We start from the raw sequence: 27,354 nt of genomic DNA on the forward strand, positions 1-27,354 counted from the left end.
CATCCACACACAAGCACATACCCCCACACACGTGCACACCCCACACCCATGCATACCTGCAGATGCTTGCACACTCACCTGTGCACACACCTCATACATGCATGCACACCCACACACCTGTGTGCACACCATACACATGCATGCCCACACCCACATGTGCACACACTGTACATACCTGCACACACCCACGTATGCACATGATCAACACCCACCCACTCGGGCACTGTTACATGCACACACGCACACAGACATGGCCACTTTCATGGACACACACCCACACACGCCCAGATATACACGCATGCCCACCTAAACCACTCGACCGAATAGCAGTGTTTTTCAACCACAGCACAGACCAGGGATACATAGGACATCACGTGGCCACCCTGGCCTCTGCCCATCGGCTAGAGCACCTCTCCCTCCCATAGTGACTATCAAAAGTGCCTCCAGGTATTGTTACACGTCTTCCGTGGGGCGGGGGTTCCCCCAGCTGAGAACCCAGGGGACAGTATGGTGGTTGCCAGCTGGCACCCGGGGAGGTCACGTCTGCCTGCTGCGTGACCTGGTGAGTCAGGGTGTCTCCTCGCCTCTTGACAGCCGGGGAGACAGTGGGGCCTGTGCTAGGGTCATGCCAAGGCTTAGATGTGAAACCCCACGTGGGGCGCACACACGGGAAGTGCTCAACCTGTGCTCAAGGACGTGGGGAGGCAGGCCCTCCTCACCCCTCCAGGCACTGACAGGGGCCACTGTCCAGGAGGAGAAGGTGGTGGTGCTGCCCCACCCAGACGCAGCTGCGGGCAGCAGGCCCCAGGGCTGCCGGGCACAGGCATCCTCTTAGGGAAGATGGGACCCCGAGCTCACGTGCTGCGCTCCAGAGCTCAGGGGCCAGCTCTTCTGCCTGCTGTCTGGGGATTTAGGGAAGCCCCAAAGGAGAAGGCCATGACCCCCTAGTTTCTCCCTGTGCAGCTGCTGCCTCCACCCCTGAGAGGCCTCATCACCAACCACTGAGCTGCCCTGGGGGAGACCCTTCTTGGTTGTTTCCTGAGGTCCCATTTCTTGTTTCTTTTTTAAGAGGTCTGGGGTGGTCCCAGCTCCCTGCCTTGGCCTCCCGAGGGACTGCAGGGACTGCAGGTGCATCACTGTGCCCAGCTCCTGGGGCTCCTTCTAAACACACAGACACAGCGGTGATGGGGGCATCACATGGTGACAAGGGCAAGGTACAGAAACGGAACGGTGAAAAGCGTGGCCTGGCCTTGAGGACGCGCTGCTGTGGGCTCTGACGGCTGAATTAAGGACACAGCCGCCTGCTCCTCCTGTCCTGCTCTCCCCACCACCCCGGCACCCCGACACACCACGTTTCTTTACTGTCAGTCTCCACCACCCTCCCCACCTCCAACACAGGCTTCTGCGGGAGGGATTTGGGGCTCCCGCACAATTGCTGGGGGCCCTCCTTGGATTTCCACTGCACCGGGCATGAGCGCCACCACCAGGAGCTCAGCTTTTCAGGAGAGTGCCTGGTCCTGAGGCTTTCTAGGCATTTCAGTAGCCAAACCTTCTTGATCGTGTGGTTCCAGAAAAAGCCAGTGTGCCACCCACTTCCCCGTGCTGCAGCCACCGTGGTCCCGGGAAGAGGGCTTCGTTCCGCAGAGCTAATGAGGGAAGCGGTCTCCGAGAGTAGCAGAGAGGCCTTGGAGGGTAGTGGTCTCTGAGAGTAGCAGGGAGGCCTCGGAGGGAGGTGGTCTCCGAGAGTAGCAGGGAGGCCTCAGAGGGAGGCGGCAGAGCAGGCTCTGCTCTCAGGAAGTGCCCGGTGGGTGGCGATGGGCCGAGAGGCGCTCTGGGGGTCGAGTTATGGCTCTGAGCTGCCCATGCAAGGCAGGGAGGCTGCGTTTTCATGTGTTCACCTCTCAGTCCCTGGGTAAGGGCCTCCCAGGATGTACCTCCAGCACCCCGGTCGTGCAGAGGCCTGGGAAAGCCTGTTGAGGCTGGAGGGGTGGAGACACACTGGTGTGTCGGGGGAGCTGTGTTGTGGGCATGGCTCCCCGTTTAGGGAAGGCACTGTGGTGATCACGCCCTACCAGTAAGTATTTCAGAGCCCAAAACGCAAAAACAAATGGAAGAAGTTCCATATCATAGTGAGTCTTGGCTGGGCGCAGTGGCTCTCCTGTAATCCCAGCACTTTGGGAGGCTGAGGCGGGCAGATCACTTGAGGTCAGGAGTTTGAGACCAGCCTGGCCAACATGGTGAAACCCTGTCTCTACTAAAAATACAAACCTACTCGGGAGGCTGAGGCAGGAGAATCGCTTGATCCCGGGAGGTTGCAGTGAGCCAAGATGGTGACATTGCACTGTAGCCTGGGCGACGGGGTGAGACTCTGTCTCAAAACAAACAAATAAACAAACACACACACACAAACAGTGAATGTTTTTATTACAAATAATAAATGTTTGCTTTTACATACCACACCTCATTTCCCCAGGGGTTTCTGAGGCGCCCCCCCCCCCACCCCGCCTCTTTCATTCTCTCCACAGTGTTTGAGGCATGTTTTGTGCCAGGCCCCTCCCAGGGCTGCTAACAAGAAAACATAAAATAAAAATGGCAGAGAAGCGAGTGCCTCCCGCGTATGGCAATGACAGCTACGAGCCAAACGGCTGAACACAGCCCACATCTCCCTCCGGGTTTCCGGGGTCCCCTGCTCAGGCCCCACCAGTGCAGCCCGGACGTCAGACCGCTACCGTCTCACTCAAGTCTCCTGTGGGCCAGGGTCCACCTGGGCTCTGCTCCTCGGGATATTGGCAGGATCCCGGGCCCTGAGGCTGTGGACTCGGGACTTCACTTCCTTGCTGGTCAGAGGCTGCGTGAGCTTCCAGAGGCCACCTGCTGTTCCTGTCACCTGAGGCTCTCCAGCCTGGCCATGTGCTTCCTCAAAGCCACAGGGGAGGACCAGGTTCCAGAGAAATGGGCATTGCAATCCTGTGTAACACAATCACATTCCTTCACTCCCCTTTGCTGTGTTCTGTGGGTTAGAAGATGGTTATCGCCGGGACACCAAACAAGGGTGTCACCAACAGGAGGTGGGGGCCCTTGGGAGTATGGCTACCACACAGGAGGAAATGACAGCTCCACCCCATCACTGAACCTGAGCTGAGCAGTGGCCTTGAGTGTCCTGGCAGCCACGCAGGAAAGGGACTCTGCTCAGAACACACATGCAGGAGCAGGACACACTCCTGCTCTCAAGCCCAGCGCCAAGCCCATCACAGGGGCAGGTGTCCTGGGCCTCCGGTCTCAAGGGCATCATTTCTGTGCAGGCAACAGTCACTGGGCTGTCCTTTCATGCCCTTTGGACACACAGACAACACAAGTGGTTCCCAGAAGCCCTCTGTGTCCTGTCAGGTGGTGACAGGTGGGGGTGGCTGTCCTGTGTCCTCTCAAGTGGTGACAGGTGGGGGTGGCTGTCCCCTCTGTCCTCCCAGGTGGTGACAGGTGGGGGTGACTGTCCTGTATCCTGTCAGGTGGTGACAGGTGGGGGTGGCTGTCCCCTCTGTCCTCCCAGGTGGTGACAGGTGGGGGTGGCTGTCCTGTATCCTGTCAGGTGGTGACAGGTGGGGGTGGCTGTCCCCTCTGTCCTCCCAGGTGGTGACAGGTGGGGGTGGCTGTCCTGTATCCTGTCAGGTGGTGACAGGTGTAGGTGGCTGTCCTCTGTGTCATGACCCCACCTGTGTGATGGCAGGGCCAGGCTCATCTCCAGAAACCTCAGGTCAGTGATCCCCACGGAAGCCTTTTTACATCATGTCAGAATCTGGAAAGTCTGTTTTATTTCATTATCTGAAATAGTTTTAAGAGTGGTAACGGTAGCATTAGACTGATAGTGACATGGATCTGGGACATCTGTGGCACCAGCGCATAAACATCTGAGCCATTTCCATCATTTAACTTCTCCAATCCTTTCAACAACCTTCTGTGCTGGGCGCGATGACTGCTGTCTGCACAGATGAGTAAACCGAGGCACAGGTGCCTGGACCCTTGCCAAAAAGTGAGGGAGCCAGAGATTCTAACCCAGGGCCCCAGCCCTGAGTCTCAGCCTTGCCCTCTCCCATCTGCCTGCTCCCTCCACAACCCCGATGCCCGACCCTGGGCGGAGAAAGTACAGGGAGGGTCTGCAGCTGCCCAGCAGTGTCCCGGCGACAGGACCCGGAGCAAACCAGGCCTCGGCATGGGCACGGGATGAACTCAGGGCACCGGTGGGGTGTTGGCCATTTCTGGGTAACGGACCTACAGGTGATGTCTTTTCCTCTTCTTTCTAAGCTTTAAAAATTACCATTGTGATATAATAGAACTTTTTAGAATTTTAGATACAGTTTCTCTGTGTGAACAAGGCTTAGAGGATATGAGAATGTTTCTGTAGCTTACAGGTCATAATACTATCTTTGAATACACATATTGAAAAGCCACTTAAATATTAACCTTTGATTCTGAACCAGGATGAGCTTAACGATGGGGACCTGCAGGGCGTGGCCGGGTGGAGCCCATGGCTGGCAGCCATGGCTGAGGGCATACTTCAAAAGGGGCATTTCTGTCCCACTAATACTGTGTAAATATATATGCCATCCAATTTTTAATCAAATAAAATGTTCTGTCTGATGGGTCCCTTCATCTATATGACAAACAGTTTTAAGTAAAGAGGATCTCAGCTTGCAGAATAAGTAAAATTGTTTAAATTCTAGATAAATGTGTTCAGTGCTTGATGGGCTAATGCTGGCTGGATTTGTGAAGGTCAGTCATATACATGGAAATTCTTCTGCATTCACCTTAGAAGAGCGATATTTTTAGGCAAATAGAGCTTGCGATATTTTCTTTCCATGCCACCTGCCCGCTTGGTGTCTGGCCCTGTGTCCTCAGAGGACCATGGTGGGCTGGTGTCCTTGGAGAGGAGGCCTCTCCAGGACCACCAAGAGGTGGCTGTGGCCCAGGCTGGGCTCTTCTAGTGGCATGAGGGACACGCTTTATTCATGTAAGTGTTGTGAGGTGGGAAGGGAGGCCAGCCAGGGGAAGCGTAGAAGAGTGGCCTGTTGCTTGGGTCGGCGGCTCCATGGACTTTCGCTGCTGGACATAGTGTGAACATCGGAGACGCACATTCAGCTATCACGTTCCACTTTCCCATTCCCCGGACCTCGAACTCAGGCCTGTGTAACTAAAGGTTCTGTGCTGCCAGGCTGGGCGTTTCCCCAGGGAAGGCACGAGAGCGTGAACGCAGGGCCGGCCGCGGGGCCTGGTGACTGGGCGGCTCAGCACCACCCACAGGGCGTTCCTTGGGGCGTGGCCTGGGCCGGGGCTGTAGGCTCCCTTGGACAGGGCCGTGTCTGGCTCACATGAAGCTGCCCTCATGGAACGGGGTGCAGTGGGGTGTTCGTGGTCCTGCTGCCGTTGGCTGGGCGCAGCCATCCCTGCCGGCTCCCCCGCGCCTGTGCCCTGGGCCCTACTGCACCTGCATGGGCCGCGCTCTGGGGCCGGCGCGGGGAGTGAGGCCGCCGGTCTCCTCTGCTGCGGTCGGTGTGGGGGCCGGTGGGGCGCAGAGCTGCTCACCCGGCTGACTCCCCCTTGTGCCTGCTGGCCTCTGAGCCGGCTCTCTGGGGCCTCTGTGAGCGCCTTGTGCCCCCCACCCCCGCCGTGAGAACCGTGTCTCTCTGCTCAGCCAGGAGGGCGCCCCTGCTGCTGCTGTTGCCACCGAGGGACTGACTGACGCAGCGACGCAGCCACCGACACCCAAACACTGGAGCGTTTTACCCAAATGTAAAAGTCTAAACTTCCGGCTTCTCAAACAAAAGAAAACTAAGGAAAACGTCAGACGCCCTGTTGACGCCGGGCGCGCGTTGCCTCGGCTGAGCCGCTCTTCCAAGCCGGCAGCGCCTGGTCTGGCCTGCGCGCTCCGCCAGCTGCCCACAGGTCCCGTCCTCGTGGCTTTCTGCCCTGTCCTCCCTGGCCGGCTGCACTGGCTTCTGTGGCGCTCGCTCCTTGCTGCGGAAGTGCAGGTGCAGCTCCTTAAAGGCTGAGTGCGTCCCACACAGCGGGGCTGGAGCTCGGCACCTTCAGTCCACCCCAAACACCGCCCTCCCGCTGTGCACGGCCACTGCTGCCCCTCCTGCACCCCGACACGTGGGGAGCTGGTCTGAGCCTGCCCCACCTGCTCTCCCGTGATCTCCTCTCTACCACCCCCATCTCGGGCACCCCTTCCTCAGACCTCCCTGCCTGGGGCTGCTCTCCCCAGCTCAGCAGAGCAGGGCTGGCCAGGACTAAGGACGGGGGGCGACCACTGGTCCCCAGAAATCCTGAATCCAGGAAACCCCTCAGTCTGGGGCGGACCACCCTGACTAGGGGAGGGCCGTCCAAAGTCTTTGATCCTGACCTAAGTTCTCTCTGCTTTGCTGAGTCTCTGTCTCTCTCCCCCTCTCCCTGTCTGAATGTCTGCCTGCCTGTCTCAAACACACACCTGAGACACAGGTCTCACAGAACAGCCCTTGGCCCTCTCTGCCAGGAGGGTGGTTCTCGGAGGTTCCCGTCCTCTGTGGGGATGGTGGGGATGCTGACAGCTGTGGGTCATGGCTGGTGCTGCGGTTCTCACTCTTGGCTGCAGAGAGCAGCTGGGGGCTGCAGGTCAGGCCACACCCAGCTCCCCATGACCCTGGATCACTTAAGTGACAGGCTGGGGTGAGGGGAGGAGGCCAGGGTGTGACCGTCGGTTTCATTTCTGCTTTCCCCCAGCTCCCCCAGTCAGGCACCGGCACAGTGGCAGTTGGTTTGTGGGACACCCATCTGTCAGTAGGGCATGAGTATCCTTGGCTCTGTCCTGCTGAATCATGGGTCCTGGCTGTGGCGCCAGGGCCAGCTGTGTTTGTGACCTGGTTCATCCTCAGGAGGAGGAGAGCAGGCAAGGCGCCAGGGAACGTAGGATTTGCTGATGAATTGTGTTTCAAAAAAGGTGGCTTTTTTTCTGTTGTCAGACATCAGGAACCAGTTAGAGGCTGTGACCTTTGGGCCAGTCAAATGAATCTACAGAGATTAAAGGAGGATTGTGGAGTGAAAACCAAAAAAAGCCAAACATAGAGGAATCCGTTTACCCTTTCAGCCACGTATTTCGCTGTTGCCGAACCTTTATTAAAATGCATCTCTCAAAGGAAAAATTGTATAGTGTTTTCAGGCTTAAAAAACCCAGGCCATGTGTCTAAAGGTCACTTGATGAACAGCACAAATCCGATGGTAAAGGGCAGGGTGCGGAGGGGTGAGCCTCCCGTCCGGCACCAAAGCGGGCTCTGCGGGCTCATCCCTCCCAGGGAATCCAGCACCAAAGCAGGCTCTGCGGGCTTATCCCTCCCAGGGAGTCCAGCACCAGAGCGGGCTCTGCGGGCTCATCCCTCCCAGGGAGTCCAGCACCAGAGTGGGCTCTGCGGGCTCATCCCTCCCAGGGAGTCCAGCACCAGAGCGGGCTCTGTGGGCTCATCCCTCCCAGGGAGTCCAGCACCAGAGCAGGCTCTGCAGGCTTATCCCTCCCAGGGAACTTGGGTTCTGCACAAACAGTGTCAGAAGAAAAGACTTCTTCAGACATTTTGAAATTAACATTTCATTTGTATTAAAGAGCCCAACCCTCCTTGGACAGCAGGTACTAAATACAGCATCCACACAGCCAGCCCTGTAGGGGAATTTGAGATTGGACCAGAATGGCAGACTTGACAGGTCATCCAGGACCTTCCACCCATCCATCTGCACATCTGTCTATCCCTCCACCTACACATCCACTCATCCATTCCTCTATCCATCCATCATCCATCCATCCATCCATCCATCCATCCATCCATCCATCCATCCACCCATGCATCCATCTATCCATCCACCCATGCATCCATGCATCCATCCATCCACACATCCATCTATCCATCCCCCCAAGCATCAATCCGTGCATCCATCTATCCATCCATTCATCCATTCATCCATCTATCTATCCATCCCTCCAACCATCCATAACCTACCCACACATCCATTCACCCATCTACCCATCCATCCATCCATCCATTCATCCATCCACAAATCCACTGGTCCATCCATCCATCCATAACCTACTCACCCCCCACATCAACCCATCCACCCACACACCACCTATTCATTCATCCATCCATCACATACCCACCCACCCATCTGTCTATCCATCCATCCATCATCAATCCATCCACTCACCCATCCATTCACCTACCCATTCATCTATCCACCCATCCATGCATCTATTCATCCAGCCATCATCTGCCTGCCCATCTATCCAACTATCCATTTATCTACCCACCCAACCATAATCAACCATCCATCCACCCAGCCATCTACACACCCCCTTTCCCTCTCACCCTCCCTCCCTATCTCCCTTTCTTCTTTCTTTTGTCCATCAATACATCCATTCATTTACCCATCCATCTATCCAACTATCCACTCATCCATTTATTCATCCAACCATCCACCACTCATCCATTAACCCACCTGTGCATTCATCAATCTATTTATCCCTTTCTCTCTCTCACACCCTTTTCTCTCTCTCCTTTCATCCATCCCTCCTTTCTCCTGTCCATCCATCCAGCCTTCCATCTATCCATTCATCCCTTATCTATCCACCCATCTATCCACCCACCCACTCCTTCACCCACCCATTCATTCATCCATCTGTAAACATATATTAAATGCCACTGCCTTCCATGTACCAGGCCTGTTCAAAACACTGGCAGAAGTGAGTGAGACTAACTCAGTTCCTGCTGGGAAAAGAGACAATGGGCCATCTGCCTTCAATATGACACCTGCTGGGGAAGACCTGGGGAGAATGGGGGTTTCAAGGAACACTGGCCAAGGGCCAGAACCCAAAAGCTCGAGTGGGAACAGACTTACAGTGGTGATGTCTATGGGAAGCTGACATGGCATAGGAGCTAGTGGGTTAAGGTTGGAAAGTTCATGGTGAGAACAGAAAGAAGGTAGTTCCAGATGAGGGAACAAGAGGAAGTACAGGATGGGAAGGAGAGTGAAGCCTGGGAAGGTGTCCCAAGGGCTGGGAGAGTCTCAGGTACCCAAAGGCCCAGGCAGGATGGACCTACTTTCTCTAATGCCCTGGGGACGCCCACCACAAACTGGGCACTTGAAACAACAGAAGTTTATCGTCTCACAGCTCTGGAGGCCAGAAGTTTGAAATCATGGTGTTGCCAGGGTTGGTTCCTGCTGGAGGCTCTGGGGCAGCATCTGTTCCATGTGTGTGTCTCCAGCCCCTGGTGATGGCTTTGCTTTGCTGAGTCTCTCTGCTCTCAGTGAGTCTTGGTTTGCAGGTGCATCTCTTGATGTCTGCCTCCGTAGTCACACAGAGGTCCTGTCCTGGTCTCTGTTTCACTGTGTCTCTCCTCCCCTTCCCAGGACACCAGTTGTGTTGGATTTAGGGTCTCAGTGTCTCTCCTCTCCTCTTATAGGGTCCCTGTCATATTGGATTTAGGGCCCACCCTACTCAGGTATGACCTTGTCTTATCTAATTGCATCTGCAATGGCCTTAATTTCACATAAGGAGTCAGGACTTCAGCCTTCTCAGGGGATACAATTCAACCTTTCCCACTGCCCCACCAGCCAGTGCCACAGCTCACGGGCCCTTCCTGCCATGAGCGCCCACTCAGTGCTGGCCCTTCCTGCCATGAGCCCCCACACAGTGCTGGCCTTTCTGCTGCTCCCAGTCTCAGCTTTTATGGCCACTGCACATGCCTCTCCATGTGTCTCTGTCAGGCATGGAGAGAGAACTGTGGGGCTTGTGATTGTCTCCCTTTGGTTGGAATCCTGCAGACTCTTGAGTGGAGATTGTTGTGCTCCTGACTCACTGGGACTCGCAGGAGAAAACCTGAAGGAGACAGCGGGAAACAGGCAAAGGGAAGGGAGAGGCCGGAGCAGACGTGGTTTCAGGTGGGGTCCAGTGGTCCTGACGGGGACTCTGGACATACATTAGACTGCAGGTCGGGATGGGGGCTTTGATCTCAAGGTGGTCAGGGTCTGTCCCTGGGCCACCCTGGCACAGGCTTCAATCCCAGGGGCCCCTGGACGAGGGCCCAGCTGCCCAAGGCAGGCCCTGGGGGCTCCAGGTGTGAGCTGCTAGGGTGGCACCTGTAGCAGGCGGGGTGTAGCCGCCCCTGAGGGTAAGGGGCATCCTATGTGACAACGGGGAGGGTGGGGGGCACTAGTAAGGCTGCAGGCAGGTTCAGCCCTTGTAGGCAGCCCAGCACTTTTCCTGCCACAGGGTTCACTCACCCACCTGAAACATGCAAGCGTCCCTCCTGTCCACATGCAGCCAGGTGCATGTGGCATGTGCTACGATGCAGCAGTAGCAGTGTCCCCAGGTGCTACAATGCAGCAGTAGCAGTGTCCCCATGTGCTGCGATGCAGCAGTAGCAGTGTCCCCAGGTGCTACAATGCAGCAGTAGCAGTGTCCCCATGTGCTGCGATGCAGCAGTAGCAGTGTCCCCATGTGCTGCAATGCAGCAGTAGCAGTGTCCCCATGTGCTGCCAGGCACAAAGCCGTCGGTGTGGGGTGTGCCCTCAGGCAGTTTGGGGCACGGCTGCAGGTGGGGCTGGTAGGAGTGACGCTTGTCTTATCACAGGTCACTGCCTGGAAGGGGTGGCTGCCATCCTATCACAGGTCATGCTGAGGGCATTGGCATTTGCTCCAAGCACCAGGATAATCCTGGGGTTTCCTTGGGCTGTGGCCTGATCTGTTGGTATCTAGAAGAATCCTTTAGGCCACAGAGCGATGAAAGACGCTTGGACTGAGGGCCAGGAGCCACTAAGATCTGGGATGGGGCTTGGAAGAGGCTCTTGGGTTGGGCAGTGGCAGTGCTCAGGCAGTGTGGTTGGAGTCTGGACACGTGGGGAGCCCACAAGAATGCTGACAGGCAGGTGAGGGACTGGGGGAGAGCAGTGCAGGACAGCATGGAGGTCCAGCCTGAGCAAGTGGGCACGACATAAAGCAGGTGCCATGACCTGCCACAGGGGACCCTGCAGGAGTGTGGACCTGGGTGAGGGTCACCACTGGACCCAATACTGTGTGGCAGCCCAGGGAAGGGGAAACAGATAACACCCGGCACACCTGCATGGGAGCCCAGGGAGGGGGCAGGTCACACCCAGCACACCTGTGTGGGAGCCCAGGGAGGGGGGACAGGTCACACCCAGCACACCTGCGTGGGAGCCCAGGGAGGGGGGACAAGTCACACCCAGCACACCTGCGTGGAGCCTGGGGAAGGGGAGAAGTCACACCCAGCACACCTGCGTGGAGCCTGGGGAAGGGGAGAGGTCACACCCAGCACACCTGCGTGGGAGCCCGGGGAGGGGGGACAGGTCACACCCAGCACACCTGCGTGGGAGCCCAGGGAAGGGGGACAGGTCACACCCAGCACACCTGCATGGGAGCGTAGTGGATGTGTTACCTCTAACATCTAGGCTTTAGGGGAGGCCGGAAGGAGAGATGGGCCAAGAGGCATCAGGTGAGGAAGCTTTGCTGTGAGTGGGCTTGGGTGGGGCGGAAGCTGACCTCGGGGTGTGAGCAGGTGAGCTGGGCCTGTGTAAATGGACGGGGCTCAGCGGAAACGAGGCAAGAGGGCTGAGGCAGTTTTTCCATTGTGGATGTCTTTTATTGTGCTTAGGGACCCACATGATGCTGACTAGAGAGAGGTCAACAGACATGGACAACACCTGGGTTGCTACACGGAGCCCCTCCCCAGAAGGCGATGGGGAAGCCGCTCTCTGTGCTGACTGCAGTGGCCAGAAGGCGACGGGGAAGCCGTCCTCTGTGTCCCTCCCCAGAAGGCGATGGGGAAGCCGTCCTCTGTGTCCCTCCCCAGAAGGCGATGGGGAAGCCGTCCTCTGTGTCCCTCCCCAGAAGGCGATGGGGAAGCCGTCCTCTGTGTCCCTCCCCAGAAGGCGATGGGGAAGCCGTCCTCTGTGCTAACTGCAGCTGCCTGGCAGTTCACAGGCTGACGGCTCCCACCGAGCATTACACTCCAGTCCCTGGAGCCCACGTCCACTTGCAGGGGACAGCCGTGACTGGCCCTGCACGGCCCCTGCCCTCGGGCAGCACGTAGGCAGGCCCACCAACTCGAGGCATGAATTCAAACTATGGCATCCACTTTCCTGTCAGTGGCAGAGGGCAGTGTGCCATGGAAAGCAGCTTTTGGCCAACATCCTTCACTCAGTATTGCTAATTATTCTTGTAAACAAAAACTGCAATATCAGCAAACAGGCTCGCAGATACTGCATTCTTGAATTTGTTTTGATTCACAGGTAAATATGATTTTAAAAAGCCATTCGCAAACATAAAAACTGTTGTTATTGATGTGACACGCACCTGAGAGAAATAAAATTCCCGTGGGGTCCCTTCCTGGAGGTTATGGCTCAAGGCCAGGCAGAATGTGGTCTGCAGGCTGCCTGCATGGGGGCCCTGCATGCGTCCTGGGGTAGTACATGCTCCTGCGGGGGCCCTGCATATGTCCGGGGATAGGACACACTCCTGTCAGGACTTTCCCTACACCGCAAGGACCCATAGGCTGCCTGAGTGGCAGTAGCCTGAGCTGGTTTCAAGGAGTTTTATTTCTCTCTGCTACAAGAACATAAACAGAATTTCCTGGTGAGACGTACCAGGACCCCTGTCCTCCAATGCCTCTGAACAGTGTGTGTGCAATGTGTCAACTGAACGCTCAATTTACAGCCTCTGCTGGGAGCCACGCATCGGGAAAGGACTTTGCATGAATTTGTGGTTTCCTCCATTTCACCTTCTGCACAGCCAAACCAAGCGGGACACTTGGCTTTTTAATATGGGCAAAGTAAATGGTCTAGGAAGCTACTGTGAGCACGGGGATTCTCAGCAGGTGCGTCTACAAGGATCGTGATCCCCGCCTGAGAACACAGTGCCCCTGGGGCAGCCTCGGAGCCAGCGGCAGGGAAGGAGGGAGCCAGCCTCACACAGGCAGCATGAAGTTAGACGAGAATGGGGTGGACCTCACTGCACAGATCTACGTCATTATTACAGCAACACAAGACACGGCGAGGTGCGCTCCCGGCACGGAAAGGTGTAAACAGTCAGAAGAGAGGAGTCTTCTGCTTTGTTGTTTGTGTTTTCAGTAGAGGTTGAAGAGTAGAAGTTGCCCTCCTTTCTCTTGAAACTTAGATTTCCTTGGTTTGTTCGTGTCTCTCCCATTGCGGGATGACTTCCTGGGGTCTTCGTCTCTGCTCCCTCTACACCTTGAGCCAGTGGCGGAGCTGGAAAGAAAACAGGTTTATTCAGAAACCCTGGGGCGAGGCCCCATTTAAGAGCAGCTGAAGGTGGCTAAGAGCAGCTGAAGGCAGTGAGCAGACAGTTTGCAGCCTCCTGGCCATGGGGCCTGCGAGAAGGGGAGGCTCATTGGGGGCCTGGACCAGCACATACTTGACAGGTGCCAGGGATCCGATGCCTCACTCAAATTTCTATAAATCAATTATTACTTGATTTTTTAAAAAGCCGTGAGACAGGTGTGGTGGGTGTGACCTGTCCCCTCCCTGGGCTCCCACGCAGGTGTGCTGGGTGTGGTTGCCGTGGTGGCCATGGTGGCCTCTGGGGCATATTGATTAGCTGCTGAGTCTGAGAGATGCCGGGCACCCTCAGTCCGGGGCTGGTTCCAGATTGTACCCCAGTGACTTGGGTGTGACGTGGTGATGTCACCTCTCCCCCATGTCCGCCCACCTTCCTGGGGGCCTCAGATGCTCCATCTGAGTGACACCCTACCTCTGCAGCTCCGTCTTGCTCTCTGCGACCCGCAGGGGTGCAAGAGCAGCGTGTACTGACTGCTCAGGGACTGATGAGATAGACAAGAGCAGCTATTTAGACCACCAGCAAATGTCATTGCCTGCTATTATGCAGCTGTTAGTTCAGCCTGTTTGTGAGCGTAAAAGCCCCTTGATAGAACTAAATGGCAAGAAGTGTGCTTCATAAACATTTCCAAACAGGGGCACATGGGGCTTGCTTCTGACAAAACCACGCTGGCCATGGAAAGCCACTGAAGCTACCACTGGCCACACCACAGGCTCCTCCCGCCACTCCACCGAGAGCCTGCAGGGACCTCCTCAGCAGGGTGGGATCACACTGCAGGCCACGGGTCTACCGGGGGCCTGGAGCAGCCACAGCTGATGCCAGCACAGGCAGCATCCAGGTACAGCTAGGGGCTCAGTGAAGGAAGCTGGGGGCAGGGAGCCCGGCCAGGACCCACAGCCAGGGGTGGCCCAATGGCCGGAGCCCTAGAGCAGAGACTCTGGGTGGCAGCCCCACTTCAGGCCAGCGATGAAGGAGCCATGCTTGGGACTTCAGCTGTGAGCCCTGTACCCCCGGGGTGAAGCAGTTCTCTGTCCTGCCCGCTGACAGAAGCAGAAGGTCCCCTCTGGAGGGAGGTGTGCTTGGGGGCTCCCAGATTCCCACAGATTAAGATCAAGCCATAAATGTAAAATAAAGACTAGAAACAGAAGACAGCCGCCCATTCTAAGTGGGCCCCCAGAAACCAGACTGCAATTTGACCCCAAAGGACCAGAGCTGTTGCAACAGATTCCAGGACGGCCACACAGGGGACTCTCAGAAAAGTGACACACGCACATCACAGTGATGAGAATTTCACAAGAAACAGCAGAGCACACACAGCTTCCAGAGATGAAGTAGAAAAGAGAATGGCTGGGATGCAGACCAGGGGCAGGACAGTGGGAGGTGGAGCGTCCATAGCTGAGCTGTGGTTTGTTCACGTGACGGATGGTCAGGGACCAGTCACGGTAGGTGAAGCGTAGCTATGGACACAGACATTTCTGACCTAGACGGAATAATAGGGACCGAATTTACCCTACTGTCTGAAACAACCCCCAAATAAACAAAACACACGTGCTGATGACCTTCCAGACTGTGGACACCAGACTGTAAGGGTCAGTGGTCCCTGAGGGAAGCCAACAAGGAGGCCCCCCTGCCACACTGCTCGCTGCCTTGAGGGAGTTTCTAGATTGCAGCACAGGGAGGGTGCAGCCTGGTGGACTCCTTGAGCTGAGAGGCTGGAAAGGAGAGCGAGGGAAACGGAGGTGGCTGCAGTTTGCAGGCCAGAGCACCAGAGAGGAGGTGGCCACACAGAGAGAAGACCCGGGACAATGGCCCAGGACCCCCGCTAAGGGTTCATCTGAGCACATCCCGCTGTGTACGAGGAGGCTGGGGAGAGATCCGCCGACAGGACCAGAGGGAACCACCTCTGATGCCCACACAGGGCTGGGCATGGTGCCTGTTCCCCCAGCCAGGAAAATGTCACGATTCTCGGGGATTTGCATGGAGTGTGCACAAGGTCTTGCTTCAGTAGGGGTTGGTTAGGGCTACACCAAATGCTGAAGACAAATAATACACTTTTTAGGAAGCTAGAAATATCTAGAGATGCAACAAATGAAATTGTAACAAGGGCAAGGGAAAGATCAAGCTAGACGCAGATACAGAATGGGTGAGGGGCAGGCAGTTTCCAGTGTCTAGTTTTCCTGCTGTGGGCTCACAAGGGTCTGTTTGTTACGGTGACAAGTTAATAATTTTAAAATGGCCACATGTGGATTAATGATAAGATGCGTTACTCAACTGTGCACCTAAGATTCAAACGAAAACAAAATCTAAGTGAGGTAAGAGACCTGGAGGACCTGGGGCAAAGTGGACACACCAGAGCCTCATAACGGAAAACACAGAAAGGCAGAAGGCAATCTTTCAATGTGTGGCTGCAAAATTCACAGAATGACAAGATTTGTGAATCCACAGATCTGGCCACACAACATATCCAGAGAGGAAAAATAAAAAGAAACCAAATTAGCGGTGGCGGGTGCCTGTAGTCCCAGCTACTTGGGAGGCAGAGGCAGGAGAATGGCGGGAACCTGGGAGGCGGAGCTTGCAGTGAGCTGAGATCACGCCACTGCACTCCAGCCTGGACGACAAAGCGAGACTCCGTCTCAAAAAAAAAAAAGAAACCCAGGTCCCGACACTCCACAGTGAACCCGCGACACAGAAAGCAGAAGAAACTTGGCTGAGTGCAGGAGTCAGGACAGAGCCCACCACAGAGCAGGCTCACAGGGCCACACATCTCAGCACAGCCAGGGAACACTGCTGCCTCCAAAACACAGAGATAGTCCCTGTCAGCCTAGAGCCCTGAGCCCACAACAGTGCTTTTGTGAATGAGAGCAACATAAAGACGTTCCAGACACCAATAGTGAAGGAGGTTGGCAAGAGACCTCCTCAAAGGAATGTCTGAAGGATGCCTTTTGAGAAGCAAGAAAATGGTCCTAGAAGAAAAGAAGTCTATAACAAAAGTATGGGAACCAACAAACACCAAGCATGCACATGAGTCCAAGGAACACGATGAGTCCATACAAAATAATAACAGTGTCTAACCTGTGGGTTAAAAAGAGAGAAATAGATTTGAACAATCATGGCATGTTCATCAGTAGGAGGAAGATTTAAGTCCTTGTAATGGGATGGGGTTAAAATATGGTTTATCTGTAGAGTTTAAGTGAAATATGTATGGTACAACCTCAAGAGTAGCTATTAAAGGAATAGAATAAGGCCAGGCACAGTGGCTCAGGGCTGTAATCCCAGCACTCTGGGAGGCAGAGGTGGGCAGATCACTTGAGGTCAGGAGTTCGAGACCAGCCTGGCCAACATGGTCAAACCCTGTCCCTACTAAAAACACAAAAATTATCCAGGTATGGTGGTGGGCACCTGTAATCCCAGCCACTTGAGAGGCTGAGGCAGGACAATTGCTTGAACCTGGGAGGTGGGGGTTGCAGTGAGCAGAGATCGCACCACTGCACTCCAGCCTGGGTGACAGAACGAGACTCCGTCTCAAAAAAAATAAATAAATAAAAATAAAGTATGTAAGTTCTAAGCAAGTAGAGAGAAATAAACGGAATAATAAGAATGAGTGAACCAAGAAAAATCAATCTATAAAAAGGCAATAAAGGAGAAAAACACTAAAAATGGGACAAATGGAATAGAAAGTAGAATCAAGTTCAAATATATCAATAATCACAACAAATGTAAATGGATTTACCTGTCCAATTGTCAGCATAAAAAATTCTGGGTGTATGCTGGGTTTGCAAAAGACACTTAAATCTTAAGATCACTGCAAAGTTGAAAGTTAACAGATTGCAAAAATATATTTCAGGCAAACTCAAAAGACACCTGGTGCAACTATATTTGTCCCAGACAAGTCAGACTTTAAGACCAAAAGCATCATTAGGGAGTGAAGATGGGCTCATGTCACCAGGAAGAGATGATCATCCTAGACATGTATCAGACTACAGAGAGCAAAACCTGATAGAACTGAGGGGAACAGCAAACAAATATACTATTGAGGAAGAATATGCCACAGGCATCTCTCAATTACTCATGGTGAAGCACCCCTAAAGTTGATAAAGTGTAGACAATGTGGGTAACACGATATATAAGCCTACTCAAATGGACAGAAGCAGAACCATGTATTGACAATTAGAGAATAGCACATTCGTCTAAAAGATGTGCAACATTTATCAAAGTTGATCAGGTACAAGGCCCTAAAGAGGTCTCAACACATTTTAAATAATAGGTATCATATGTGTCTGAGAACAATGAAATTAATTTGGAAATTAAAAACAAAAAGATGAGTAAAACATCCCCATATATTTGGCAATTTAAAAACAGACTTTTAAGCAAGTTATGAGTTGACAAAGTCACAATGGAAATTAAAATATAATTAGAACTAAAAGATAAAAATACTATGTAAAAAAATGTGGAATGCAGCACATGGAGTATTTTGAGGGAAATTCATAGCCTTGAGTGCTTACATTAGAAAAGAACGAAGAATGCAATTAATAACCTAAAGTCCAAATTAAAAAGTTAGCAAAACTACAACAGAGTAGATCCAAGAAAAGCAGAGGAAGAAATGATAAATACAGGAGTTGAGATTAATGCGACAGGAAACACAGCAAGAATCTCACACGAAGTCAAAGTTGGATATTTGAGAAGACTAGCAAGATCCTATACAAAGTGTAAGACCCCCAGGTATAGGACTCTCAGAGGAGAGAGGCTCTGGCGGAGCGGGACCGGAGGCCCAGTGGGGAGGGGCTGGTGTCCCCTGGATGGATGGGATGGGATGCCTGGATGCTCCTCCTGTGTTTGGAGCAGGCAAGTCACTGGGAGGACAGAGGAAAGGGTGCCAATGGAGGGAGGCAGAGCCCACACCAGAACCTGACTTGCAGGGAGGAGGAACAAGCTGTGCAGATGTGTGCTCAGAGGCAGCTTCTCCCCACTGCCTCCCAGCCTGTTCCCTGCTCAGCGTCTTGTTCTGCCTGACGTCACCGCCCACCTCCCAGGCACACAGAGACCCCTCCCTCTGCCTGCATCCTTGCTCCTGCCCCATGTGCAGGTCCATCCTGGGCTCCTCAGGCGTGAGCTCATGAGACCCCTGCTGGGAGGACTGTTTACGAGAACGAGCCACAGAGAGGTGGCCAGAGGGAAGAGGCAGGTCCGAGGTGGCGCCGCGGTGCCCTCCATACTACGGCCTTCTCTCCCTTTTGCTGTGCATTGGACTCTGCTGTCGGCATTAGGCTGATGTTAGTGTCTGGAATCAGGTCGGGGCTGAGGCCACTCTGGGGTGGAGGAGGACAGTGCCACAGGCCCAGGGCACAGTCCAGGCTCCTCTCCTGCCGGCCAGCTCTGTGATCTTGGGCACATTCTGGGGCCTCTCTGGGTCTCAGGGACCCTTGTGTAGAGAGAGTGGCGGGCTGCCTCTTAGGGTTGTGGGAGTAAAAACACATCAAGTGTTTACTGTGTGCCCCCGGGAATGCACCTGCTCCACGGCATGTCATGAACATGTGCGCACACACCGTGGATGGTTCCCAGGGTGCAGGAAACACCTGGTGTGACCATCCTCTCACTGGAAGTCAGCCCCAGGCTCCCAGGCCTCTCCCAGCCCCTCCAGGGCTCCCTGTGGCTCCCCATGGCCAGGCCCAGGCCTCCCTTCCTGGCACTGTCCCTCGTGCCTCCGTGAGGCGGTGGGGGGGTGTCCCTTGCTGGTCCTTAAGCTGGCTCAGCCGGCCTCACAGGGCACTGCTCCTGTGGTTTGGGACATGCCCAGGTCTTTGCAGGGACCATGCTTTCCTCAGGCGTCTGTGCAGCCACATCTCCCGGGGCCCCTGCATCATGCGCCCCCCGTCCCGGGCGCATGTCTCCACTGTCACCTGCCACCGCTGGCTGCCCGTCCTCATAGAGCGCATGCTGGCTGAGTAAATGAACACCATCTACACCAGCCTTGTCTACACCAGCCTTGGAGCCCTCTGGGGGCTAAGAACACTGAGCTTGGGATCATTCTGAATTCCCCCGAGAGAGGCCCAGCAGGGATGGTGACCTCACCGTGAACTGGCGCACCTCCCCTCTGTCCACCAGCTCGCGGTCCTTCTCGGGCGCAATGGCGTAGGCCAGTTTCTGAAAGAGAAGGAGAGTGCGGGGGTCAGTGCAGACCAGCACCCACCGCCAGCACCCACCACTGACTCACACTGCCAGGACCCTCACCTACCAGCACCCTCACCACCAGCCCTCCTCACCTGCCAACGCCCACCCCCCGGCGTCCATATCACCAGCGCCCATCACTGAGTCACACTGCCAGTGCCCACACCGACCAGACAGCCAGTCAAGCCCGAAGCCGACATCCTGACAGTCCCCTTAAAGTCTAGCACAGAGCAGAACATCAGCATTTGAGCCCTCACTTGAAATAAAACGTGGTCCTGGAGATGGCTCTTGTCTCTAAGTTACCACGTGTGCTGGGCTCTGAGTAAGAAAGTGCCTACACCCAAATGGGCTGCCTCGGGGCCACCTGCAGCTGACATGTTCCAGGAGCACTCGCTTTTTGTCACCTGCAGCTCCTGGGAGAGTGAACGCTGAATCTGCCTTCCTTCCACTGCCTGCTGCAGCAGCTCCTGGGGCCTGGACGGCACCAAGTCCTCCCAGAGCAGGCGGCATCTTCAGGAGCTCACCCTCGGGGGCCTGGATGCCTATGTCTGGATCTCTGAGGCCAGGTGACCTCTCGCAGGGACCCCTGTGTGTGGCCCCACCCCACGTCATCACCACAATTCCACTTGGACCTGACTTAGCTGCTGAGGTTTTACTTGGCTTATGTTCAGTGTCTGGCCGTGCGAGGGGTAAGGGTACTGGCTATTCAGGCCCGCCGGGTTGTAGGCATCCTCCAGCTCTTCGCTGACCTGGACCCCACCTCCCAAGTCCATCCAGCCTCCCAGAGGAGCTCTCTCCCTGCAGGGACTGCCCGGCTGCCTGCTCTTCCCCTGCGCTGGGTCCTGGCAGGTCAGCCCATGGGGGTCTGAGAGGGACTGTCCACAGCAGGGTGCTATCAGCTTTCCTGGGGCCATGGCAGCCCCAGAGCTCCTCCCACTCCACAGAAGCCCCCAGCCACACACTGTGCTTTGCCTGCACTGGGCCCTGGCCTGGCCAGGCTGCTGGAGAGACTAGCTCAGTGCTAGCCTGGGAGCACCTGCCACATGTCTGAGCCCAGGGGACACCGTGTGGCCCTAAGCTGGAATCCTTGAACACAGCTGGTGCTGCTCTGGGGTTTTGCTGCCCAGGGCCAAGCGAGTTCTTTCTGAGAAAGGCTGGGATTTGATGAAGCAGCTTCCGGGAGTTCCCAGTGATGGGATCTCAGGTTAGGGCAACCCTCTTCCAAGGAGGGAGTGTCCTTGTCTCTTCTGGGAACCACAGAGCCAGGGTGTTAAACGGGGCCCTGTGACTGGTCCACCTGCCTTTCTTCTACACAAAGGCAGCAAAACCAAGCAGAGGAAAGGAGATGCGTGTCAGTGACTCCGCAAGGCTTCCTCCACTGCCTGGGGCTCCAGCCGCCCCTGTTCAGCCAAAGCTGGGCTCGGCCCTGGGGGGACCTAGATCACCCCTGATTCTAGCGCCCTCAGATGGCTGCTGTGTCCACCCCACCACATCCAACAGTGTGTAGGCACGCATGCACTCAGCACACACAAACACTTGGACACGCATGTGAGCACAGACCCAGGCCCACACACACGTGCACACGGAGACAGCACATACAGACACAGAGACACAGTGGACGTACACACAGGCACATGCACACACAGACACACGCACACATAGTCACACACAGACATGTGGACATACATAAAGACACACATGAATACACATATGGACGCACACCCATGGGCCCAGGCGTGCAGGTGGACACACACACTGCTGTGGTGGCCACCTCCAGTCTTCTCCTCTTGGTCACAGATGACCCAGGCAGGTGAGGACTGGGGCCATGGACACCCACGCAGCCTTTCTGGTGGCCTCACACTCAGGTGAAGGTGCCCCGTCCGAATACCCACCTCTCGAAAGGACCCAGACAGGCTGCAGAACTTGTAGGCCGCATAGATGGGCACCATGGCCATGGAGGATGTGGCGATGACCCAGCCCAGCGCGTTGGCCCAGTCGGGGAAGATGTAGGCTCCGTAGTGGGGGGGTCTGAAGGTCACGATGCTGACCACAACCACGAACTGAAACCAGCAGATACAGAGGTCAGGCAGCTCTCAGCCGGCAGAGCCAGGACAAAGCAGGGATGGGGCAGGCACTTCATGGCAGAGGGTCTCTCAGCCCCCACAGCTGTGCCTGTGCAGACCCCGGCCAGGCCTGCAGACATGGCAGCTGGGCATCCCGGGCAAGCCATGTCCTCCTGAAGCATGATCTAGCCTGCCCTGTCCTATCCTGTTCTCTCCCCTCCCTTCCCTTCCCCTCCCCTCCCATCCTGTTCCATCCCCTCCCCTCCCCTCCCCTCCCATCCTGTTCCATCTCCTCCCCTCCCCTCCCCTTCCATCCCATCCTGTTCCGTCCCCTCCCCTCCCTTCCCCTCCCCTCCCATCCTGTTCCGTCCCCTCCCCTCCCCTCTCCTCCCATCCCATCCTGTTCCATCCCCTCTCCTCCCCTCCCCTCCCATCCCTGTTCTGTCCCCTCCCCTCCCCTCTCCTCCCCTCCCCTCCCATCCCATCGTGTTCTATCCCATCCCATCCTGTTCCATCCCCTCTCCTCCCTTCCCCTCCCATCCCATCCTGTTCCGTCCCCTCCCCTCCCCTCCCCTCCCATCCTGTTCCGTCCCCTCTCCTCCCCTCCCCTCCCATCCTGTTCCATCCCCTCTCCTCCCCTCCCCTCCCATCCTGTTCCATCCCCTCTCCTCTCCTCCCCTCCCCTCCCATCCTGTTCCATCTCCTCCCCTCCCCTCCCCTTCCATCCCATCCTGTTCCGTCCCCTCTCCTCCCTTCCCCTCCCATCCCATCCTGTTCCATCCCTTCTCCTCCCCTCCCCTCCCATCCTGTTCCATCCCCTCTCCTCCCCTCCACTCTCATCCCATCCTGTTCCGTCCCCTCCCCTCCCATCCTGTTCCATCCCCTCCCCTCCCTTCCCCTCCCATCCCATCCTGTTCCATCCCTTCTCCTCCCCTCCCCTCCCATCCCATCCCATCGTGTTCTATACCATCCCATCCTGTTCTACAACATCACATCCCGCTCTATCCCATCCCATCCCATCTCATCCCATCCCATCCCTTCCTGTTCTATCCCACCTTGTTCTATTCCTTGCTTGAAATCACAACAAAAACAAAACTGACCACACCCAGTACACTGAATCTATGATCATCCATGGCCTGAAGACACAACGGTGACCCATGTGGGACCACCCTAGGGCCATCTGAGCTCCATATCTCTACTCATTCTAGAAGCAAATCTGATAAAGTCACAGACCTGTCTCAGAACCACCACAAAGGTAACAGAGGGTGGGGTGGATGCCACTTGGAGGGGAAGCTTCCTACTCTCCGGAGGCTTCTCCTGAGGCAGCTCACATTTGTTCATCCACTCCACAAACATGCACCACCATCTAAAAAGATCCTCCACATGCCTACATATGCACCTCACATCTGAATGTGTTCTGTGCGCACACATGTGTACTGCACGCCTACATATGTGTTCTGTGTACCTGGGTCCTTCCCAAGGAGACAAGGTAAGCTCTGATAGATATGGTTTATGATGTAGCTTAAAATGCAATTTTTTCCAAATTGTCCACTTTTCCTCAATTTCAGAAAAGTTAAAACATCCAAGCCTTCCACCTGAAAAGCATGTTGGATGCGAGTCTCATGCCAGTCTCAGCATCTTCTTCACGTGCTACTTCGGGCCACCTGTAGGTTTGGAGCCGGCTAGCAGGGGACTGGGATGGGGGCTGGGGTTGTGTCTGTCACGTGACCAGAGCCAGGGTGAGCAGAACTTTGGCAAGCAAAGCCAGTGGCCTGCAGCATCTGGGATCAGGGGTGGCTCCCTTGGCTGCACAGAGAGCCCTGAGCATGCTTTAAAGAGCCATGCGTGCGTCCCTGGACATGTCGGTCTTGCATATCTGACATGTAGGTATTGCTGTAATGTGCTTTCTGGTATTGTTCAACTTCTGGCTAGATATCACTTTTCTTAGAAAGAACTATGCCTCCCCAGGCCACAGTCTGCCCATGTAAGTTGCCTTTGCTCTGGCATAATTTCCCTTTAGCAGTGCTGCAGCATCATCTGCCACAGAGTCATCTGAACAAGTCTGGGGCGTGTACACCCCTTACGACCAGAGGTTAGCACACGCCAGAGGGCAGGGGACTACGCCACAGCCTGAAGAAACAGATGATAACACAGACATTATTTTTCTGCTAAAATCAAAACTTCATAGGAATTGTGCTGTAATATTAAATACAAAATGACATAGAGCAATGAAATTGTCATGTTTCTCTCAAGTTGGCAAAATGAAGTCCTGTTTCGTATAGTTTGTAGTTTTATCTAAAAGTCTACAAAGTGTGTTTCTGTATGAAGTTCGAAGATTTAATCTAAGATCAGTAGAACATTTTATCTCCTAAGATCAAGGTCAGCCCTCTGGGTGTTAAGAGGAGACACCCCCTCAAGGGGAGCCGACGTCCTCATGCAAAACAGTTCAGTTTCAGCTACAGGCAGGGTAGAGCGGGAGGTGGGCAGGAGGCTGACTTTCCGGGAGGGCTTCCTCACTTTCCCCTCTGAACAGCCGTGTAGTCTGTGTGCTATTAAAAGGCCACCCCGTGAATCCAGGAACCTTCAACGGGAGCCTCCACAGGCACAGTTAACTGGACTTGGAACACTTACGTGCAGTCACACCACGCGGCCTGGAGCTCAGACACGGTGGAATTTCTACAAGATGCCGGCCTCTCTCACACTATGTCGAGCTCCTCCGGGATAGGGCCTGTCTCTCATCTCTTTCCTGTACCCTGGAACCCCTCTGTTTGCAACTGTGGGGCTGTCCCACCTGCTGTGTGCAGGTGACGAGGGGTCTCCACGCACGCGGGCCCTGCTGACCCCGGGACCAGCCCTTGGTCAATGAGACGGTGCAGCCTGAGTCCCCTGCCCTGTTCCAGGCCTCACCTCGTGCCTGCTGGACTTGGGAGGTGCTTCTCTACATGAGCAGCTCACGGGACACTCTGCTTAGACTTGGACAGCTCTTAGGTTGCCTGCCCAGACCAGGCAGCACAGCTTTGCTTTGTGAACCTCCGGGCCTCTGTGGTTCAGCGGGGGAAGCACTGCAGGCAATCCCTAATGAATGCACGCGGTCACCTTCCAACAAAACTCTATTTACAAACACGGGTGTCCGACGGCCTTGCCGGGTGGGCCCTGACTCAGTGGCGGATGACAGAAGCAAGTGCCTACTGGACGCAGTGATGCTGCTGAGCCAGAGGGAGGCCTGCGTGAGCAACGGGACAGGGCCGAGGCCCCTGCTGCTCTCATCCAGCACTCGGTGTCCTTGGTCCCCGCTGCCCCAGAAGCTCTAACTTCGACCTTGATCCTCACAGGCAGAGGTGAGTGGACAGCCCGACTCACCTCCAGCTTCCCCTCCCAACACAGAGGCGCGGCCCAAGTGCAGGACTCACAACTGACTGTTGTGAGGGGTCCAAGACCACATGAGGTTTTTTCGGTGGGTCTAGAGGGGAGGGTGGAAGGCACCTTCAGGAGACTAGAGATGAGTTCAGGGATCAGCCTGTCCTTCTGGGCTGAGTCCTGAGGCCCCTGACTCCAGCCACGGTGACCTCAGTCTCAAAGCAGCCTTTAGGAGCCCACCCCAGGCCCTGCCCCCAGCCTCCTGTGTACTCAATTTGCTCAAGCGACAACCCACATGTGGGCGCTGGACCTCAGGGCAGGTGCCAGAGTGGGGGCAGTGGGCAGACGGGGGAGGGGCAGGTGGCCCGAGGTCTCTTACCAGGAGGAAGCAGGGGCTGACCAGCTTCCAGCACAGCCGCCAGTACAGGCTGGGCCGCTGCCCGGTCATCTGCTGGATGTCGTCGCTGAACTGCCCGACACCTGAGGGGAGAAGAGGCGGCATTAGCGCCCATCAGGGCAGCGCATTCCCCTGATGCTGGACACGTGTGGGGGTCCTCGCTGACTCCCAAGGGCCCCACCTACCGGCCCCAGGCTCCGGCTGCACCCAGCCTCCTGCAGAGGGGGCCAGGCCACACCCCAGCCCACTGGGTGCCTCGCTGATGGGTGGGAGCCCACGTGCCTGCTCCACCCTGGAGATGCACCAGGAAGAGCCGTGCCCCGGCAGGTGCTCCCTGCGCCTAGGCAACAGCCCCTCGGGTGCTCCTCCTGTCCCATGGTTCTCCCTGTCTCCCTCTGCCACTGGTACTTCTTGTTCACTTAAAAAGATTGTGGTAAAATACACATAACATAAAACTTACCATTTTAGCCATTTTCACCTGTAGAGTTCATAATGTATTAATACATTCACATACTGTGTAACCGTCACCACCGTCCATCTTCAGAACTCCATCTTCCAAAACGAAATTCTGCCCCCATGAAACGCCAACTCTTCCCGACCCCCAACTCCTGCCAGGCCCCGGCACCATCTGCTTTTTGTCTCAATGAATGTGACTCCTGTGGGAACCTCCCGTCAGTGGAGTCACGCGGCACAGGGCCTCTGCAACTGGTTTACTCCCTGTAGAGTGTCCCTGAGGCCACCTAAGCTGCAGCCCACGTCAGCATTCCCTTTTGTTTTAAGGCCGAATCATATTCCATCATTAGTATACTGTCACCGTGTCTTCAGAAAAGCTATTTCTAGAAACATAATAAACATTTTTTTCTCCCCAAAAGCAAGTACCAGCAGTCCACTTTAGAAATGCATATTTTTCTTTCACTGGTATTATCTAACTTCTTCTAGCAACTGACCCTAAGACCTTAAGAGTGATTTCTCCCCCCACATCTGGCCTGGTCTGTGACTCGAGTAACCGCGGCTGATCTGCTGAGATTTGGGGCAAGTCTTGCAGTTGTCCCATGTCCCATCATAAATAAGCCCCCACACAGAATCCCCTCTTCACACCCACCCGGCATCCGAGCTCTGGACATGAGAGATGGACGTGGGAGGCAGCGGGGATGCAGAGAGGTGAGGCCAGAAGAAGCCAATGGAGGAGTCCCCAAGGCCCCTCAGCCCCCAGACCCTGCCTCCCACCAGCAGGTCCCAGGGCCCCTGCCGGAGCAGGAGTCGTCAGCTCCAAGACCTACAGGACTGCAGCGCGCTGGAAGCCCGGCGTATTTCGGCGCATCTTATTAGAGCACAGGTTTTGTTTCCTTTAGATGAGAGGGGCGTGGATTTCTCTTTGGAAAAATAACACAGATCTCGGTCTTCTGAGGCGCAGGTCGCCAGGGCCAGCTTCTCGCCATCTCCCGTGGTTCCAGAGGCCATGGCGATTCAAGGCACTTTCTCCCTTCCCTGTGAAGGTCTGTGTTTTGTTCAGGGAAGATGACAGTGAAAGTGATAGACAAAGTATTGATTCCAGACACCCGTGAAAGTACAACGAGGTTGATATTTCCCTTTTCTGTAGAGCAACACTGAAAACGATGTTCTCAGAATAGGAGCTATTTGTCCTATTTGTCTCAAAGTCAGGGCGTTGAGACAGAGAAAATGACCCCCTTGTTTGCAGGCGAGCTGGGCGTCCTCCGAAACCGGGGCTCACGCAGCACCACAGACGTTCAGCTTTCAGCCGGATCCACACATTTTTTTTTCTTTTTTGAGACGGAGTCTCACTCTGTTGCTCAGGCTGGAGTGCAGTGGCGCAATCTCGGGTCACTGCAACCTCCACCTTCCGGATTCAAGCTGAATCATATTCCGTCGTAAGTATACCGTCAGTGTCTTCAGAAAAGCTACAGCCTCCTGAGTAGATGGGATTATAGCCTCGTGCCACCACACCTGGCTAATTTTTTTTTTTTTTT

General features: G+C 55.2%; 1 protein-coding gene across 2 annotated transcripts in view; it reads right to left on the reverse strand.

Annotated features, from left to right (window-relative positions):
• Positions 1-11,650: 11,650 nt before the first annotated feature.
• SLC6A3 (solute carrier family 6 member 3) overlaps positions 11,651-27,354 on the reverse strand; it is a 52,140-nt gene continuing 36,436 nt past the window's right edge. For both annotated transcript variants that reach the window (XM_063724035.1, XM_024247229.3), the window contains 4 exons: positions 25,349-25,449; positions 21,442-21,609; positions 19,454-19,525; positions 11,651-13,296 (listed from right to left, as the gene is read on the reverse strand). In XM_063724035.1, the coding sequence (XP_063580105.1) occupies positions 13,273-13,296; positions 19,454-19,525; positions 21,442-21,609; positions 25,349-25,449 (365 nt within the window). In that variant the 3' untranslated portion in view covers positions 11,651-13,272. The remainder of the gene's footprint in view (positions 13,297-19,453; positions 19,526-21,441; positions 21,610-25,348; positions 25,450-27,354) is intronic.

This window comes from Pongo abelii, chromosome 4 (genome assembly GCF_028885655.2).
Source record: "Pongo abelii isolate AG06213 chromosome 4, NHGRI_mPonAbe1-v2.0_pri, whole genome shotgun sequence".
Classification (NCBI taxonomy): Eukaryota; Metazoa; Chordata; class Mammalia; order Primates; family Hominidae; genus Pongo; species Pongo abelii.